General features: G+C 46.7%; 1 protein-coding gene across 7 annotated transcripts in view; it reads right to left on the minus strand.

Moving 5' to 3' along the window:
• The window catches only part of COL6A3 (collagen type VI alpha 3 chain), a 58,553-nt gene extending 41,725 nt beyond the window's left edge, over positions 1–16,828 (minus strand). For 4 of the 7 annotated variants that reach the window (XM_063400027.1, XM_063400026.1, XM_063400025.1 and 1 more), the window contains exons 1-4: positions 16,535–16,828; positions 7,770–7,916; positions 6,257–6,874; positions 1,899–2,501 (exon numbers count right to left, since the gene is read on the minus strand). In XM_063400027.1, the coding sequence (XP_063256097.1) occupies positions 1,899–2,501; positions 6,257–6,874; positions 7,770–7,857 (1,309 nt within the window). In that variant the 5' untranslated portion in view covers positions 7,858–7,916; positions 16,535–16,828. The remainder of the gene's footprint in view (positions 1–1,898; positions 2,502–6,256; positions 6,875–7,769; positions 7,917–16,534) is intronic. The other 3 variants (XM_063400028.1, XM_063400031.1, XM_063400032.1) reach the window with 3 other exon arrangements.
• Positions 16,829–20,749: the final 3,921 nt, after the last annotated feature.

Raw genomic sequence — 20,749 nt, forward strand, 5'->3', positions numbered from 1 at the left:
GTTTGCATGGACACAATTAATGCAAAAGCCTTTCAGCAGGGCTATGTACATCTCAAAGGGTTTAATCCAAAGCCCTGTAAAGCTGATGGCAAGTCTCCCAAGAACTTCAAAGGATTTGGGATCAAAGCATTGTATCTTTGACTCTCAAAGTTGGGAATGCTGGAGGGTGTCAGCCCTGAACCCAGCCCTGCTTAGTTCCATCCTCATTGCCATGTCAGCTGTCTGGTGAAGCATCTCATCTAACTTCACCATCCAGGTTCCCCCAGGAGGTGAAGGAACAGAAAGCCACTTTGGAACTCCCCTTCATCCCAGGATGAACAGCTGGCCAGCTAAAGTGGAGCGAGATGACTTCAGTATTCCATAGGAGCGCCTGGCACCTCAGAGGGTTTGGCATCCCTTTTGGGCTGCAGTGTCTCCCTGCTGTACCCTGCAGCCTTCCAGGCTGTTGATGTGAGTCAAGAAAACCAGTCAAAATTGATTTCCATGGATGCCAGGGGTAGGAAATTCCCTAAAGATCCTTTGGAAACAGTCTTCTTCCCCACAAAGCGTATCTATCTGTATGTAACTGTACAGGCTGACATAGCACCTTCCACAAATGAGCTGGCACTTTAGGTGAGAAATATGCAAGTGCAGATGAAACACAATGTACCAATTTTTTTTAATCTTGTCATTCAAACTGTTAAAAAACAGACAGGAGGAAAGAGAGATTTTCCATTGAGTTGCACAGATCCCAGCATACACATTTTAGCTCCACATGCTGACTTCATATTATTTGGCTAAATATGGTTCTTGTAGGGTGCTACAAGAAAAAGTTCTTAATGTTCTTTCCTGGAATAATCAAGGCAAGGTCATAAAATGATCTTTAAGGCAAATTCCTCCCTTTGATTTGAGCCACAGGATAGCAATCATGTTTAGGCAGGGATCAGTGAAGACATCTGGAATGCAGTTTTATAAGTCAACATACACCATGAGGAACAGTGTGTACAGAACTCCAGACTGACAACGGGATCCCAAAAGTGCTGTTTGCATTAAGCACCCTGTTAATTAAGTGCAGCAGCTCCTTTGCAATATGATATATGGTGTCTTTCATAAATCACCTCTTTGCCCCATAAATCCAGATATTCATTATTCTAATGCACCTAAGCTGATGCTAGTCTAGAAATAAGGTCAGTGGGACCTATGGGTGACAAAGTGGCCTAAGCAGAATATTTAATTTTTAATTAAATATTCATAAATATGCATTTTTAATTCCCATGGCCTCATGGAAAACTGTTTGCTTTCTCAGCTGATGGGGTCAAATTTAGGATTTCACTTCAAAAGAATTAAGAGCTGTTCAGTTTTTAAGTTTAACACAGGAATGTCACCCTTTTACCAAGGGCAGCCCAGAGTTTCAGTGAGTTGTGGAATTTTACTCTTTTAGCTAGCAGATAATTTCAACTGTGGTACATAGGGATCCATTTGGCATTCCTGTTACCTTCCTCAACCACATTTTATAGTCATGACACTTCCAACTGACATATAATGTAAGCTTACATGGCACAAATATTTTTACAACTGGCAGTGCTGCAGTGTTTACTCCCAGGGTGCTTAGATATCTCAATAAGGATTATATGAGCTTTTTTTATTATATCCCTTTTTTTAATACTCTGCTCCTGTCTTTTAAAACATCCTATGTCATACCAGTTATTGCAACAAGACCTCATGGTTTTTGAGAGAGAACCAACTGGGCCAATGAGTTTCTGCACAGAAACATCATTTCTCCATAACCAGATCAGAGAGAAAAATTGAAAAAAAGAAATTTAAAAATACTTAAAGCTTTAAATATGCTCGCAAAGTGTGCAAAAGCTCATTCATTCACCGATTCACCGAAATGCAAGGGTCTAGAAAGGCATACATACCTTCAGTCACAATGGTTGGGGCCGCTAACAAAATGAGCCTTTGGGCCACTCCAACAATGTTGGGCAGTAATAATTCTTGAAGAGCATCAAGGTTACGGATATCCAGGGCAGTATAGGCGAAGCTTCCATCAGTAGCAATCTGCTGCAGCTCTGCACTGTCAGCATTCAGGACCCCAATGCTAAACGAAAATATACCAGCTTGCTTCACCGCTAACAAGCCCTCTCGGATATCATCACTAGACTCTCCACCACTTATCAGCACTAAAATCTGAGGCACCGCTTCCTCTATCCTGCTGCCTCCCGCCTGGGTGAAGAGGTTCTCCACCACAAACTCCAGTGCCGCACCGGTGTTCGCCTCCTCGCCCCCGCGGAAGCCGAGAGCCTTCACGGCATCCAGGACATCCGCTTTTGTGGAGTAGCTGTTCAAAGCGAACTCGGTTCTGGGTTGATCACTATACTGCACCACCCCAATGTGTATCTGCTGAGCTCCAACTCTGAGGGTTTCAATCAAATTTACAAGGAAATCGCGTATGGCTGGAAAATTGACACTTCCGATGTTGTTTGATCCGTCAATAAGGAAAATAAGGTCAGCGGACTCTTGAGCTTTAAAAAAAAGAAATGCAAAAGGTGAAAGCATTAAAATGGGTGATTACATGCAGTTGTAACAGTGTTCTGACATGTTTCTTGGAAAACCAGTGAGAAACACGAAAATGAGAAAACAAAACAACGTGATCACTGAGGAGGTGACTTTTGCCTCTTAGTTCTGCATTCTGATTGAATATGAGCTCTCAGGCCCTTCCCAGCAGCATCCACAACCCATCACGGGAGGGCTTGAGCAGAAACGACATGAGCCAGTGGCTGTAGTAACATGGGGGTCAGCATTATTGGCATGCAAGGAGAAACCCTGGCAAAATACAGTTTTTGGAAATCTAGATACATTTCATCAGTGGCCAGTACTGTCCAAATATTTAGACAGAGCCAAAAGAAAAAGGTGGGCTTCGGTGGCAATTCATGATGAAGGTAGAGGGTGAGGAGGTTTTCATCATTGCTGTCTGCTGTTTTTTGGGAGGAAAAAAGCCAGCATTTACTGGATGCAGGGAAAGTTTCAGCCTCTCTGTCACAATTCTGCTCTTTTGCTGGTTAAACACAGAGGCTGAATATATGGGTTTCTCCCACCATGAATAAGTATTATTTAAAATGCATTTGTTAGAAACAATTGAAAAGGTTTTAGTTATTTTGCTTGGACTGTAACTCTTTGACCAGCTGCCAGCATCCACCTGAAGTTATGTGTCTAGCAGGCTGACCCATGCAGTTCTCAACCCAGGCCACGCAAAAATTGTGCCACTTTAAATATTTTGCACAAAGATGGGTTGATTATTGCCAGAGGGGTCTGGTCTGTATTTTTCATAGGGATGCTGGATATTCAATCGAGAAATGCAGAATCAGGTTAAAAAGGGGTGATGAAATCAGTCATGACACAATTATCCAACTCTAGTTGTTGTGACCATACCCAGATGATCACAAGCATTTGCTGAGAACATACACAAACCGAAGAAATCTTGCATATGGCATGAACATGGTGTTGAGGGGGAGTATTTTTGCTGTGAGACTTACCAAAGCAGACCCAAAATGCCCAGGTGTCTGCTCTTATTCCTTTTGCTCAACTAATTTTACCATCGACATTACCAAGAGCTGTATGCATGCAAAAAAAGAGGGAGGGGAAAACCCCAAAGCATGCTCGGATGTTTCCATGCTATTACTCTCCACTCTCATTAAGAACTCAAATTTCGGACTATTTGCAAATGAATGACAAGCAACATTTGGAAATCTGTCTCAGTCAGCTCTCAACTTTTGAAAGCCAAAGGTGAAACCAGCAGCAAAGCTGGCATGTGGTTTAGCAAGGCCAGGAATAAACCCAAGGTCTTTGCTATTAAGCAGCACTGCCACTGAATTATTCATCTATTGACAATTTAGTTGTTTTTCCAGTACATGTTTTCATAAACCAGGAGATTTAAATAATGCTGCAATTCCAGCAACAAAGGAGAAGACCCCCAAATCACCATCACTCCCCTGGACCAACTCAATGGCCACTGTTGGCTCAGAGGAAGTCACCAGGGTTCAGAATTTCAAGGAGCTCCAGGATTTATTTTTCCATCAAGGCAAAATTTAGGGGCACTTAGGCTTGGTTTTACTGAGCCATTTTCAGTTGGGATTCACACGTTCCACATCATTGTAAAAATGAAAGGGAAATCTCACAGTGGTTTTACTCAGGGATGCTTTAGATGTCCTGAATATCTTTTTTGGAGGAACAAGATTCCAGGCACTAATGGGTTGCTCCCACTGAAGAGAAAATAGATATGAAACAGATGTGTTGGATAATTTGTCATCACTGTAAAAAAACCTTGTACTTCAGTGCACATTTATGGAACAAGCTGGTGTGGAGAACAAATAAAAGCATGCTGGTTACACAACTAAGCAAGGAGGGTCAGATGAGACAGACAGCTCAGATTTAACAAATACTTCAGGGCAAACTCGGGGCTGACTGTTGTACTTACATGAGTCAGCTCCAGGGACTGCCACAGACCAACAGTTTTGGTTCTCTTTAGTGGAACCACTACAGGGCTGGGGCTTAGGGTTCACACTTCCATTTCATATTAGGGCTCATTTCTAACAGAGCATCCATGGCACTTTCATACATTTTAATGCCACATGTAGTTATCAGCTGAAAATCTGACATCTTAAACTGTTATGTTATTTGTACCATGCTTTGCACACTGTTATCATCCAAGGTTTAGGACCTGTAACATCTTTTCCCATATTTAACAATACTCTGTATATCACCCATGCAAGTCACACAGAGGCAATGCTACAACAGTATGATTAACTTAAATTTGTGTTATAAGGATGGGAAGGAAATGCTTGCAAAAAATACCTTTAAGCAGAGACAAACTTGGAAATGCATGATACACACTAAGTAGGAATTTGGCTTTAAAGCTTTTAAAGGAATGTCCATTATTCCAGATGTTTCCATTCAGTGGGGTAACCTGCTGGCATGGCCCAGAGGAGGACAGCCAGCTTCCAGAGACCAGTTCCCCAACTGATTTCAACAGGGAAGCACTGGGCTCCTTCATGGCTAAGATGCCCAACAGCCACCTCACTGCTGTCAGCAGGTTGGGTGTAACATTCCTTTCCCACATGTATTGGTGTCATTTCCTTAGTGTTAGCAAGCCTTTTGTTATATTTGTGGGGCAGCTACTCCCCTGTGGCTTTCCTGTGACCTGGATATTTGCCCTGTCAAGCGCTTTGCACGACAAAAAACACACATGGGCACGGCCTTTTGGTGTTGCTCGGTGTCATGCAGTGATGGAGAGCACCCAGTGGGACTGGCGTGAGGGTTAATCAGGCAAGACAACACAGGGGGATTAATGTCACACTGCCTCATCACGCTGCTGTGGCCTTACATCGCCCCACAAGCTCTCGACCTTCAGATGGAGTCTCAGGAATAAAAAGAAAGGTTTGATCCCCGGGACTTCTGTTTTGAAAAACAACAAAGCTGCTCAGAAGGCTCTTGTCATGCTGGAATTTCATAAACAGAGAAGGGACGGAGAGAGACTGTTTTTTGGTGGTTTGGGGTTTTTTTTCCCCAAGTAAATCGGGCCCTGTGTTGCAGTCAGTGCGGGTCCATTGGAGCCAATGTGGTTTGCAAGGAGGTTTCAGTCAAGGGAAGGGTCCGGTGCTCCAGCAGGTGGAAGCCATGGGCTTGCAGAGAAGACTCTCCAGCCACACACCTTCTCCAGGTGCACGAGGAGAGAGGCTAAGGGACAGCTCAGGGGGTGGGCTTTCAGCAGAGAAATTCCCCACCCAGCATCTTTGGCTGTCTTCAGCCTAGAATGTGGCTTTCTGGAATGGCACAATGCCTATTTCCCTGTCCCCCACCTGGTTCTAAGGGGACATCCATCATGGTGTCCCCACAACCAGCAGTGACCTTCTTGGTCTCCAGAGGACTTTCAGTCAGGGTCACCACCAGGTCTGGTGTGTTCATCCCCTGTTTCCCCACCTTGGGAGTGCACAGGACAGGGCAATCTACTACCTCTGCAGAGCTCCCTACGCTTGAATTTCCATTCCATATGTGCCAAAGGATGGCCACAAGGCACCACTGCCCATTCAAGGATTCCTGCCCTGACTCCTGGCAGCCCTAGCTCAGTCTGCAAACAACAGCACCTCGGCAGCTGCAAACACGGGGCCACACTCCTCAAACCTTTGTTTTTAAGCCTCTGAAGGTCCATCTCAGTCTCGCCCCTACAGAGTGGCAACGCCAAACAGCACAGCGCCAGCAGATACCACCAGTCAGCCATTACCTGTGATGTCTTTAACCAGTCCTTTGGCTCCAGCCTTTTCTGGAGTCATGGAGGAGCGGACACTCGCCACTAAGTCTCCAACTATGCCGTGGAGAGTGGTAAAATTCTCTAGGTTGAAGCGGTGCATATCGAGGGGTCCGCTCGCTCCTTCCTGCAACTCCCCTTCCACCGCGTCCTGAACGCCGACCGCAAAGAGGTTTACACGGGCCGAGTTAAGGAGAGATGAGGGCAGAGCCACATCACCCCGGGGCCGTCCGTCTGTTAGCACTACAATAACCTGGGGCACGCCTTCACTGGCTCTGCTTCCAGCAGCTTTAGTGAGGTGCTTCTCGATTAGGTACTCTAATCCTTTTCCAGGCTCGGTGCCTCCCCCCACGTAAGTCATGTTGGCAATGTGGGACAGGACGTCCTGGGTGGAGGGGTAGGTATTTAACTGGAACTCTGTGTGGGGGTTTCCGCTGAACTGGACCAGGGCAAAGCGGAAATCATTTCCTCCCACATCTAAAGCTTTTACAACATCATACAGAAACTCTCGAACGAGCTGGAAGTGTTCCTTCCCAACGCTCCAGGAGGAATCCACTAGAAATATTATATCAGCCACGGCAACGGTTTTGACAGCTTTAAAAAAACAGATGGGGGTTTAGGATTTTCTATCAGTCAGCACAAGCATGCCTCCTCCTCCTCCTCCTCCTCCTTCTCCTCACCCAAACAACCGGCAGCCGCCTTGGCACGGTGAAAGTGAAGCTCAGCTTCCCCTTACCACCCGCAGCAAAATGAGAAGCGCTGGAGAACAACCACGCAGCCACCAGAGCCCCAGCACCGCAGGTGCTGGGGGACAGCATGCAGCCTGCCCTGCCCAGAGAGGGGGAGCCGAGGTGCTTCTGCCCTCCTACACCCCCTCCCATGGGTTTGGACACCAGCCCTGAGCCAGGCAGAGACACTGGCAGCTTTGCCCGTGAATCCAGGCTCATCCAGTTTCTAGCTGCCCGTGTCTCTTGCACGGTTTTTCCTGGCTCCATGGTGGTGCTAAAGGAAGGAAGGACAGCTTCATTTAAGCAGCGTGGGTGCTGGCATGAGTTTTCTGAATTTTTCTGGCTGTTTACACCCTCTTGGTGACACCAGCTCCGGTCCCAAAGGCACCAGCACCATCTCTTTAAACAGCCTTTCTGCAGGTCATTGGCAGTGCTCTTCTCACTGCTAAAAGCCCTCCTACACATGCAGGGAGGGCAGAACAGCTCTGCCCAGGAGAAGACCCTGTCAGGACCACCCTGAGTGTAGGTGCCACGCCCTGGTGCCCTGCAGAGCATCCTCCACAGCACAGGGCAGTGTCATGCTTGGGGAGGCACTGTGAGTGTTGGCCAAGGCCTGGGTCCCAAGGACCCTCAGCAAGGTGGGAGCTGAGGAGCAGAAGGTCATCCATCCACAACATCCCATGGACATGCACATCAAACACCAAACAGTGCCAATGAGTGGTGGCACAGGGCCAAAGTCAGGTGAAGCAGCCCGGGCTTACCTGCTTGCTGCTGAGCACCAACTGAGCCAAAGCCTGAGAGCAGGAGGCAAAACATTGCCACGAGGGGCAAATGTCGGTGTTTCCTCATTTTGCTCCTTTATGAGTTCTCCTTTTATTCTCTTTGTTCCAAAGCACCTGAGGTGAGACCTAAGGGAGGAAAACAGGGAGAGTGAGAAATAGCAGCAGTGCTGGCTAGGCACAGATGAAGCATGAGGTAGAAAAGCCAAACCATGTGGGTTTATAAGGCTTTTGTGGCACTTTGGCAGGAAAAAAAAATTCTTTGCTACTGGACAGAGTGACAATTCACATAATTGACCTTTAATCACCTCTGTGGAATTAGATGCTTTTTGCCCTTTTTTTTTTTTTTTGCCTGTGCTGTCCCAGGCAATATGCAATATATAGGAAAATTCTAAGGTTTCTACTACCCAAATACACAGTGGACTCCTACCTGCCCTCCCCACCCATGGATGACCAGCTGATACATCTTTGCCAACATACTTCCTCTTGCTGTTGCCTTTTCTCACTTCATTTCTTCCAAACACCACAGTAATTGCCCTGAACATTCCCCTTCTCCTCAGCTCACCTTTTCAGCTGTCCCAAATATACAAATGGAAATTTAAGCACTCCAGACCCAAGTGAGCCACATGATCTGGCTGCACAGCAAAAAGCCCTTGGACTCCCCCAAGTTCAGAGCCCCGGTTGTGGAATAGCCTACGCTGGCTGATCATATTTTGGAAAGGCACCAAGAATAATATTTTATCTGCTGGAGCCAAAAATATAATTTAAGCAAGTTTCTTATCTGTGATCCACCTGGCAAACCTTCTGAAACAACGTCTCCGCCATGAAGGCAGTGTTTCTGTTGTCATAGAGATGACCAATTTATTATTCAATCTTCATTTCCAAGCTTACGGAGCAGGAACCAGCAAGGCTTGCTTAACTGGGAAAATATCCTCCCAAAAGGGAACACAGTGATTTAATACCTTTCATTCCCCAAAGGGGTTCTATTACTCAAATCAGCCAAAAGCAGCTCCAATACATCAAACTGTTAACCAGGTCATCATGAAAGAAAAAAAAAAAAAAGTGATTCAATTTTCCTATTACCATCCTTGCCAATTCCATCAATCCAGACAGTTATGACCAATACAAGAGGAGTAAGGGGAAGAGTAACTCTTATTTTTGAGGAAAACTGTGGCAATAACACTGATGGCCATTGCTGGCATGGCTGGAAACAGAACAAATAGTTGGGAATCTGGAAGAATCTGGATGTGAGGAGCTAATCCCACTTCCGCTGAAGAGACACTCCTCAAGGATATCAGAGGATAGTTCTGTGGAAAGGAGGGGACAACTTCCACCTGGTTTCCTGAAATCCAGTGTTATCCTGACACTTCCTCTGGCTCCCTGGGTGTCAAAGCTGGGCTGGGGTCTGGTCTTTCTTGAGAGAAGAGATTTGCAGCATTTGGTCTTTCCTGTGCCCAGATGGAATTTATGAATGTCTTATAGCATGAGTCTGACAAAAGCTCTCTTCTACCTTTTCCCTAAATACTACTACTACTACTACTACTACTACTATTACTACTACTACTACTACTACTACTACTACGACTACTACTACTACTACTAAGTGGAAAGACATTGAACAGGCCCCCAGAGCCAGTACCTAGTACACAAGACATTGTCAAGTCTTCCTTTTTATTTGCCACCCCTCAATTTATAGAGGCAGCTGCTGCAGCCCAGAGGTATCGTGGTAATTCCAAAAGAGACTAAACCATCACCTTTGTGAGCTGGCATCCCTCCATCCCCCTGGCTGTTCCAGTGCATGCCAAACCTTCCAGTGCCTCCAGCAGGAGCAAACCTGCTCAGCTGGACTGTGTCCCTGATGGGCATCTTGCTCCCAGGAAAAATAGTTTCATCCAAAGGACACGTGGAGAGGGTTTGTCCCCTGAGCACACAAATCCAGAAGGTCCTTTAGATCCCAGAGCTGAGTTCTGCAAAAAGCACTGAATTCATGACAACCACCTCACCTAACCCCATGGGAGAGTCTTCCCTCTGGGAAGAAATTTATGGAAGAGCTGCAAGTTTTTGAGTGGGATTTGCTTGCAGCATCCATTGGGTTTGTATAGAAGCCTAGAAGAGCTCAAAGCACTGGACAAAGCTCTCAGGCATAGGATGGGATTGTTGGGGTGCCCTGGGCAGGGCCAGTAGTTGGATTTTGATGATCCTTGTGGCTTCCTTGCAGCTCAGGATATTCCATGGTTCTCTGATTCAAGATGTGTATGTCTCAAATCCTCATAGCCGTGAATCCAACTGAGGACTGCTGGTAATAACAACCAAGGATTGCTGGCAGTAACCCACTCTGGGAAAGAACATGATGTGGCTGGAGAAGAGGCCACATGGAGGTCGGGCAGCATTTTATGGGATAAATGTCCTTATTCTGGCTAGGGGAGATAAGCACAGCACAGGAATGATGTTGAAAAGCAGGAAGACCTCCAGAACCCCTCGACCCATTTCAAGAAAGGTCTAGGAAAAACTTGTTAACTAATTTGCATAGAAAGTGAGAAATTTTTCTCCAGGGTGGGGAAAATGCAGCTATAAAATATACAGCCATGAAGCCCAGGTGCATCTGTGGCCCTGCATACCCCATCAGCTGGATCAATGCTGGAGTCAGGAACAATGATATCTCTTTCTCCCTTCCTTTCTGTCTCTCTCTTTAATCCATCACCCCCACCCTCTTCCCTTTCACTCTGTCTTTTATCCAAAAGCCACTGCCACGTGCTTATACTGAGATCAGGGAGATCAGCAACTACATACCAAATTCCACGCCAAGTGTGTAATTTGTTAATAAAACTTTGTAAGCTTTTCCAGGGCCTCTCACTTTTGTCTTTTCTTTCAACCATGAGCATCTACAAACCTTGGGAGCCCCCTTCCCCATAAGGGTGGGATGCCACAGAGTGAAAAGGCTGCTAGCAATGAATGAAAAATATGAAATAAAATGCATGCTGAGGAAAACAGCCCATTAAAGTAACGTGTGCTGTAAAACTGCTCTTATTTCTTTTCCAAAATGCAGGAAGTTTTGTTATCATCCTGTTTATTAGCTGCTGGCAGCTGATCCCTCTTCAGACACGACAGCTGGGGATGAGCAGAGCATCAACCATCAAGATAAACCAGTGAAAATTGATGTCTTGCTGGCTAAAAAGTGACAGGACTGAAGCAAACATTTGGGGGCTTTTTTGGTTTTAACATTGAGCAGCTGCTCAGAGCCTGTTTACAGCCACGAAACGTAGCCAAAGGGAAAAGTGAAACTTTTCCCCAGTACTACGGAATCCCCCCTGGCCACAGGATCACCCACGACCTCCCATAGCAGTGGGAAGCTGAGATTTTCCAGAGTCACAGAATTTCTTAGCTTGGGAAAGGCCTCCAAGACTGTGTCCAACCAGGGGACTGATTCCCACCTTGTCACCCAGAGCACTGAGTGCCACATCCAGGTGTTCCTTGGACACCTCCAGGGACAGATGCTCCACAACTCCCCACTACCTCATTTCCCATTTTATCTTTTAGGAGGCCTCCAGATCTATTTCCAGTTTTTTCTGTGACCTCCATCATGGTATTTATAGTTCTGTGCAAGCAGGAGGACTGGTCCATCAACAAGAGATGAGTTTTAGCATCACACAAAACCACCCTAAAGTCACAGGAGCCAGGATTAGTCATCAGAAGGAAAAAGGCAGCAAAGTCTTGCAAGAAGAGGTGATGGATGTCTCTTAGAGACTGACAACTTAAGGAAAAGAAGAGCCTTTCAGAGGAGCTGCTCCTGAGCAGGGTTTTCTCTTACAGCCCCCTCTTTGTGGCACTCATTAGCTAATGAGGAAGAGTTCAGCGCTTGCAGAAAGGGGTGGGCAAGGAGATGATTTTCCTGTAGGGGATGGCCCTTGAGAAGAAGATGATGCAGCAAGAACAGCAACTTTTTTTTGTAAAGGTAATCTAGTGGAGGTTGGGTGGGTGGGGATAAATTTTTTTTTTTTCTTTCCTTGGGTGGGGGAGTTCACCCAAAACTCTACTCAGCTCTCTTCTGGCTGAGCAAAGTCTCTGGCTCAGTGAGGAAAGTGGGTTTAAGACAGTGAATAATGTGATTTTTATTGCTTGGCTTGCCTCAGTGAGGCACAACAAGTAATTTCCGTTGCTCAATGTGTTCTTGCTTTGTGTCCCAAATTACAGAAGCTGGAAGTGGCACCAGCTTACAGGGGATGGATGATAAAACCAGAGATGCGAAATCATTTTAATACTTGGTTATGGTAAGCATTTGGGTTGCAACTCTATTCTCCAGCATTTTTGGGTTTTCAATCATGTATTTTCAACAAGGCGATTTAATTGTGAATTTATTTCATTTTTTAAATGAAAAGTTCCTTGCAGTCCTGTGGGGGTGAAAGCTCTGGTGAAGCTTTTGCTATATCCACTTTAAGCTGGAAAAATATGCTGAAAAACCTGACTGCTGAGTGCCTTTAGGAAAGGAATGAGCTTTCCTGAATTGTTAAGTTAGCACCAAAACCTGGGGAGCCAATTTCTTCATGATTCATGTGTTAAAAGATTAACTCCTGTAGCCTTCAATAATCTGGAAGTTTTATGTCTGTCTAGAGTTTATATAGTGTGTGCCGACCTCTTAATATTACAGTATTTCATCAGAAGAAATACATCTGTTCCTAATACTGCTCTCAAAAAGCAATCATTTCTACCCCTGACACAATGAAGTGATTTCCTTAAATATTTTCCCCAGCAGCTATTTTTTGCATATATTGCATACTTCTCTGCACATAAAATTTGACATTTTACTTTTTTTTTCCTTTGAGTGGATGTTTCAAATTCACTTTCTAAGCAGTTGTTTGTGTGTGTTGGGGTGTTCTTTTCCACTAGAGTGTAGCGAAAATAAAATAGATGGGATAATGGGAATAAATTCTTCCCTGTGAGGGTGGGGAGGCCCTGGCACAGGGTGCCCAGAGAAGCTGTGACTGCCCCATTCCTCTAAGTGTTGAAGGGGGCTGTAAAAAATGGTTTTTAATGTTCCTTCCAACCCAAACCATTTTGTGATTGTATTTATGACATTTGTTCCTATAATCTCCCCATTCCTGTGACACGTTCATGAGGGAAAGCTGAGCAGCCTCTGGGAAGGAGCAGAGCATGGCAAGCATGATAGGCAGCGCCAGGACTGGCACATTTTCTGGGGACAAACGGCCTGGATTTGGGCTTGGCTTTGTGCAGCTTTCCCAGCTGGCATGCCCAGGGACCTTTGGGATGCCTCACTGCCTCAGACCACAGAATATCTGGTCCAGTTTTCCTGCCCAGCTATGCACCATCCACAAAAAATATATTGACTAAAAACCTGAGAAGCAATTGCAGCCCTTAAATTCCCTTTTTGCATGTGGGGTGGGTTATGCTTTTCACGTGGGAAAAAGAGGTGGATTTGCAGCAGGGTCCCAACAGCTTTTCTGGAAGGGGGACAGGGGAAGCAAAGCATCATCCCATAGCTGCTGCAGGATGCTGTGAGCATCCTCTAGGCCCCTCCAGGAGTCTGTCTCATGGGGATGTCAGGGTCAAAACAAAGAGGTTTCTGCCCTCACCTGCATTTGCTGTGTGGGGATTTTCCCTTGCCCATCATCACCCTGTTTCCCAGCCAAACTGCTCAGCCCCAAATTCCCTTGGCTTAGCTGTTTTCTGCTGTATCCACAGCCGTGGGGGGCAGCAGTTGGAAGCCCTGCCAGTGGCTTGGAAGTGGACACTAGGCACTCAGAACAACCACTTGCATCCCCAGCAGTGGGATATGATTGCAGTCATGGCTGTGGAGTGAGCAGCTGGAAGAACCAGCTCCCAAAATCCTGATGTGGAGCCAGGGTGCTGCAGATTGCCCTCTGGAGGTGAGGCATGCTCCTCTCTCGCCTGGATGAACTCCCCCTTAAATTCCCCTGAGCTGGGGAAAATGTTAGCCAAAAGCCACTCCCAGCATGATTTCGAGGCTGAATTCCATGATTTTTCCTTGTGAAAAAAGCTCGGTCACCTTTTCAAGGGACATAAGTGCCCCATGCCTGGCCACCTCTTCGTCACACTAGACTTTATTCTGCCTGGTTCCACAGCCCTCAGGAGAAGCAAAGCTAGTTCTAGAGACTCAGAATGAGCTGAACAAGACAGATCCTGGATTTATTCACGGCTCCAGGTGGAGACGTTAAGATTTGTCTCAGCTTTTTTGAAGCGTAAACTCTGCTGCCAAGTGCTACTAGGAAGGTGAGCCTTGTGGGGTTGAGGGCTGCCCCTGAAAACATAACATTTATTCCTACAAAGGCAGACCTGAGCATTAAAAGGAAAAAAAAAAAAAAAGAAAAAAAAAAGAAAAAAAAAAAAAAGAAAAAAAAAGAAGAGAGAAAAAAGAGAGAGAGAGAGAGAGAAAAGGTGGGAAAAAAAATCTCTCCCTGCTTTTGCAAGCCACTGCACTGGAGCTCTGATTTTTGAAAACCAGTGTTCAGCAAAGGAACAGAGTTACTGTGCTTCCATATCCTACCCAGGCAAGTTCCCTGGGTGCTAAAATTTAATATGAATCACATATTAATTTCTGTCCTTCTAAGCATGCTGCTGGCTTAAAGTCTAGTTGTTTTCTCCATCCAAAGACTGAGACCAAAATAGAGTCATTAATAAGAGGAAAGGGAGTATTTGCTTAAAAAAAGAAAAAAAAAAAGAGGAAACTCCCTCAAAGATCAATGACTCTTTATGTATAGTAACTGGAGCCTCCCGGAGCCTCTCCACCCAAACAAATCGGCTCCTTAATGTGGAACACAGATCACTTAAAAAGGTGGAAAAAGTGATGGGCATGCGGAGGGGTAAGGCTGGCTGTGATTCACGGCGGGAGCAGGCACGCAATGCCACCCGGCGCCGTGCACGCCCTGCACAAGCAGGCTCACCCCTCCGCTGGAAATCCAGTGGGGAGCACAATCCAAGGCTGGCAAGGCTGTGCAGTTACCACAGCTTGTGCTGATGGAAGGAATAAGATGTTCCCTTCCCTCCTGTTCCTGGACAGGCACGTAGCAAAAGTAGAAGAGGAACATGATTTTGAAATTTATTTTTTTCCCTCCTTGACATATGGGAATAAAGCAGGGGCTGGTTTAGCTCACCCTGAAATCAGGAGAAGCTACTGAGTTTGAATGGAAAATCGTAGAGATGTTTGAAAAACCAGAAGGGGGACTGGGGAGGGTGCTGGAAGCTGGAAAGGGAATGAATGAACGATGGTATGGTGGCAGCAAGCACACAGCCCTGCATTCCTGTCTTAAACACTGTCACAGCCCTGGTCACGGTCAACCTCTCTGCAAAGACAGAGTAAGTTTGGGGACGAAAAGCCTGTTTCCCTGAGCTCTGACTGAAGGGATGGTCCCAGCGAGATGTGGAGTTGAGTCTCTGCCACTGCATTCTTACATGACCTTGGAGGAATTCTCCAGCTCCCTGCAACAGCCTCAGTCTGAAGGAGTCTCTCTTCAAACCTCCTAAACTGAATATTTGTGCCCCAGAAGCATGACTATTTAAGCACCGTAATTATCCAACCACAAAAATACTGATTCTTTTTTCCTTAAACCAGCAAGAAACGGGGTAAAGCCAGAATTTTGAAAAAGGCAGGATTCCTCCCCCAAGAGCGCACATGAATCATCGCAACAACCAGAAACGAGCTGAGAGTTTCCCGCTGCACGCACTGGAACCAGAGCGGCTTTGGCCACCCCTGTTCCAGTCAGTTTTGGCCCTTTTGCTTGGTCAGGAAACCAGTTTGGCCACAACCATTTCTCGCCCCAGCTCCACTTGGGAAGGGAGGGCTTTGCTGAGCCCAGTGGGATGGTGGCGGGGTGTCTCCGGATTAGTCATAGCCGCCCCCTCAGCAAGTCCCAGGAGGCTGAGGGCAACTCGGGCTGTGGGGGGAAAGGGCTGGGGAGGGCAGGAGGGAGAGCAGAGGGGAGCCACGGAGAGGGTTGGTGGCTCCCTGCATGACTGGAAAGCCCTTTCCCTTAGGGGAAAAGCTGCTGTTTGGCTCATTTCCTTCTCTGTGGATGACCACAAGAGGATGAGGATTATCCTTGGAGCCACATGCTGGCCCACCCCGGAGCAGTGGGGACATGCCTGGCAGCAGGACCTGAGTGGCACGGCTGAGCTCCTCTGCTGGGTTTATCCTACTTCACCTTGGGGCAGGAGGGGTGAGGGCAGCTATCCAACAGCCCCCAGACCTGGGAGTTTGAAAGGGGCACTGAGACATCCCCTCAGCACATTCCTTGCAAGGTCCCATTGATGCCCCCACCTCCTTGTGCTGATACCTCTTCCCAAACCACCACATGCCCTCCTTGGGGCACTGCTTCCCGTGTCATGCTGCTCCCATCCCATCACACTGCTCCTGCAGTTGTTCCAAAGCATCAAATCCAAAAACCGTGCTGAGGCAGCAGGGGACATACACTGGTCATTGCTTTTGAATGGGTTTAATTCCCCTGCAGTGGTGGGGACAGGAGCGTTCCCACACACCTGCGCTGCATCAGCTCCAGGAGGAGCTCCCGAGCTGAGCAAGCCGGCAGCATCGCTCTGCTTTTCTAAGACTGATGCAAACCCAGGGATGGGTTTTGCCCAAAAATCCCTGAAAAAAAACCCAATACTACCACCCCACCAAGGAGAGGAACCACGGCTTAGGAGCTGCTGAGGATGAGGATTATCCTCATCCTCATCCTGAGCAGGCTGAGGGCTCCCGCAAGGAAAGCAACACTTACCCCTGAGTGAACCTCCAGAAGAGTTGCTTATTCCAGGATTTTCCGCTCCGAAGCGCCTCTTCACCCTTGCTTCATGGTGTGCGGTGCTGCTCAGCCTTCCCAGTCCCCTCTTGCCTCGCTCGGTGGGGTGCAGGCACTGGTGGGATGAGGGAATGGTGGGGCACCGCTCGGGACTGGAGGGACGCTGGTCCCTGCGCGGCGGCTGCCGTGGGTCTGAGCGAGGCCGGAGGAGGCAGCTGGCTCGGGAATGCCGGGGGGCCGGGCGAGCCGGCGTCGCAAATGGGATCCAGATGGTTGGTGCTGGCGTTCCCGGGGCTGAGGTCAGAGCTGCTCATCACACACAGTCCCCCCCCGCCTCGGGGGACGCCTCCGCGCTGTGTGGCTTGTCCTCCCCACGCTGGCCCTGCCGCGTCCAAAGCGCTGCTCGCTTGTTGGTGAGAAACAGATATTAAAATATATAAAAAAAAAAAAAAGAGAGAGAAGAAAGATAAAGCCCCGTGGAACTGGGGGAAGCTGATTTAACTATGTCTTTTGGTCGGGAAAGGCTGGCCTTGGATGTTTGCAGGAGTCGGGATGTGCCAAGGACCGTACCAAGGTACGCAGGGCTCTGGAGCAGCAGCACCGCTCAGGGATGCTGGAGGCTGGGGAAAGCTCAGCCTCTCTCCCTGAGGGGTCACAACATCAGCACAGTCTCTTCTCTGTGCACCTTCCCAGTGAAATGGAACAGCAGGTTTTCATACCTACCCAGATGGGGAGGCAGAAGTGGGGGGGTTATGTTATACATAATTTATAAATAAAAGTTAACACCTTAGCATAAGGATAAATATTGTAAAAGATGTATGGGTTTAAAGGAAAAGTTTAAAAGGCAACAAATCCAGTCTGCAAGTTCCTGACTGGTGATTTTTTTTTTTTAAACATATATGAAGTGAAATAATATTTTAACCTTTCTTTAGGCAGAGCCTAATAAATTTGGGGCTAATTTTATTCCTGTGTCTTGAGCGACAGCAGATCACTGGCCAAAGTTAAACATTTCAGGCTGGGTTGTGTTTTGCAATAAGCACTGGTATGGAAACATTAACTCTTATCTCTTGCTCTTGCTTGGTTCCATATAAGGCTGGAGTGGAGATGGTGTCCCTGGAATCAAATAGTCAAGTTCTTTTCTTTTCAAAGGGGGATTTATGATGTTTGCTCTTGAGTTTGTGCTGTTTGAAAGACCAGCCACATAAAGAAATAGCTGGAATGCTTCAGGGAAGTGCTAAGCCCTTAGACTGAGGCAATAACTCCTTTTAGAAATGGTGCTTGGCTTGGTGCTGGCAGAGACAGAAGACACAGCGGGACCCAGAGTGAAACTCCCCAGCCTCGTGCCCAAAGGCAAGCAGGGCGTTATATCACTCCTCCAAAATCTGTCAAGCTGCAGCTTACAGGCAGGGAGTTCCCAAATAATAAATGAGCCTGGCAAAAAGGAGCTGCAGCTCCTCACTGGGTGTCAGTGGGCACTGAACAGGGGATGGTGGAAACAGGAACTGCTGGAACAGGAACATGTCAAAGAGCATTTTTTTTTTTTTTTAAATCTTTTCACCCAGGGTGAGGGATAGCTGCTAAAAGGTCAAATACATATGATGGAGGAGCATTATGTGGGCAGAAGCATCCAAACCAAAGGCTTTTCCAGGTGATTTCAGCTGTCAGGCAGAGCTCAACTGGGATGCCCCATCCCTAGAAGTGTTCTGGGCCAGGCTGGACAGGGCTTGGAGCAACCAGGTCTGGTGGAAGATGCCCCTGGCCATGGCAGGATAGAGCAAGGTGGTCTTCAAGGTCCCTTCCAACCCAGGCTACTCTGAGATTTAGTAAACCAAGAACTTGAGGTTACATTTGCTACTGTAATGAAGAATTATATCCACCAGTAATACCAGTTTGCCACCAGCAGTGGTAACCAGTATGCAGCTGGGGTCTGTGTTCCTTTTCTTCAGATCTGCCTTGAAAACCAGAGTTTTCTGTGTGGCAGTGAAGGAGTGCAGGGAAGCAATTTTAATTGACTAATAAAAAAAAAAAAACCAAACCAAAGGAACAAAGCACAGGAAAGCTCCACGCACCCCCAGAACAGTAGTGAAAAACAGCCAAGTCAGAGAATTCCAGATAAATAATGTAACAACACTGGTAAAACGTGTGTGACCTGTGTTATGTGTCTATCACATCTCAACTGAGAACATGTTTAACTTTGGAGTTAAACTGATTTCTTTTCATGCTGTTAGCATTTCTTCTTTTTTTATTTTGTTTGTCTTAATATGGTTTTAATATTGAAATGACTTTTACCAAGTGCTCCAATAATTAAATGAGGCTGCAAGAGCTCTTTAATTCCCATCTGACTGCCTTTGTGCCTGTAATAACCAAGCTGGAAGATTTTCCTTTCCAAAAAGGGGCTTTATCCCTGACACACAGTGGGGAAGCAGCCAGACAGGATGCTCAGGGCATTTTGGGATGGGGTTATTTTTTTCCCCCCTTTCACTCACAACTCTTTGCAATCCTTCCTTTAGCAGTTCCCTCTCTGTGTTGGTGACTCCCAGCAAAGCAATCCCCATCCACCATGGGAATCTGGGCTGTGGCTGCTGTGGCATTCTGGGGGTGGGTGAACCCCCTTAGGAGGAGGTGACATCTGTAGGGACAGACTACTTTCCACCCCCAGACACCAAACAAACCCTCTGATAATTAGTAAAAGACTGGATCACATCACACTGGCAATTTCTAGAGGCAGCTGGGACTAAGTTTAGCAATATTTCCTCCCTGGTGCATTAGTAACTAGACGTGATTAATGCTATGAGTCAGGAAGAGGGTTTTGAGGAATTCTCTTTCTACCCATGAAAAAAATTAAAAGCCCTACATGCTACATCATTTCCAGGATGCAAAGGTAACTTTGACATTCTCTCACTGTCAGAATGAGGGTCCCAGCTTTAAAAAAAATCCAGTGAAACTAGCAGAGAGTGGTTAAAGTTTGCAGCTCTTTTCTGATGTGCCTCAACTGGACAATTTCTACCCTGACTTAGGGTAGAATCCCGTGGATTTCACCCGTGTGATTCAGGAAAAGCCCAGGGTGGCTGGCTGCGGGTCCCTGACACATGGTGACACCCAGGAGCATCCCGCCTTGGCTCCATCCTTGAGCACCATCTGCTGGCTTTTCCTCCAGGGACTCCTCGGGCATCTGCCAAACCCATCTTTTTCCTCTCAAATAAAAGCTGCCCCTGCAAGACAGAGATGCTTCTTGCTCCGAAATTAGGGAGTACCACCAAAACCAAAGCTTGCTCGATTACTTTCCCATCCTCAGCTGAGCATCTGCATAGCGGATCAGGGGTGCAGGGTCCCACCCCTCACAGCACAATTTTAAAGAACAAATTCTTTTTCCTGTTTGGAAATCAAGGCAAAGAGCAGCTCTGCTGGGACAGAGGGCAGGGCTGCAGATTGCATTTTAATTTTGCATGCAATAGATGGTTTTCTTTAGTTGCAAAGGATTTGCTGTTGCTTTTATCCAAATGCCTCCCCAGCACCCCGGTTAGGAAGTGGTCCAGGAAATATTCTCCTGAAGTTTTCTTGGTTCTACTTTTCTCCTACACTTTCTATTTGTCAGTCTGCCTTTGTGCAAATATTTTTTGATGTGTTTTTTGTCTCATCAAACGACTTTGGAGCAGTCGGGGAAAGGGCCAAGAGCGCCTCTAGATGGGCAGGTCAGAGTGGGAATTAAGAAAAGATAAGAGACCCTTGGCTCTGCCCTTCCCATCCTGCAGCACTGGCCAAGAATTTAAAGTATCTCTGAAAAATCTTTCATCTTCTATCCCTGGAAGTGTTCAAGGCTGGGTTAGATGGGCCTTGGAGCAACCTGGTCTAGTGAAAAGTGTCCCTGTCCATGGCAGGTAGTTGGAACATTAAAGTCCCTCCCAACCCAAACCATTCTGTGATTTTATGATTCTATGATTTTTTTCCCTCTCATAAAAAATCTCAGCAACAAAAACAAGCCCACACCGAGCTGTGTGTGTTATCTGACTGTATATACACACACTTAATCCATGGCCTGCAAAAGAGATCATAATTCAAAAGGTGAAACTTGGAGCTCTAACCAAACACATCCTGCAAAAAGCCCTTCTGCTAGAAGGGATTTTCAGCTTCTGTGATTACAGGGAACAAACTACACTCAAGTATGTAAATAATGTGGATATTTTCCCCTCTAAC

Source organism: Prinia subflava, chromosome 6, assembly GCF_021018805.1.
Source record: "Prinia subflava isolate CZ2003 ecotype Zambia chromosome 6, Cam_Psub_1.2, whole genome shotgun sequence".
Taxonomy (NCBI): Eukaryota; Metazoa; Chordata; class Aves; order Passeriformes; family Cisticolidae; genus Prinia; species Prinia subflava.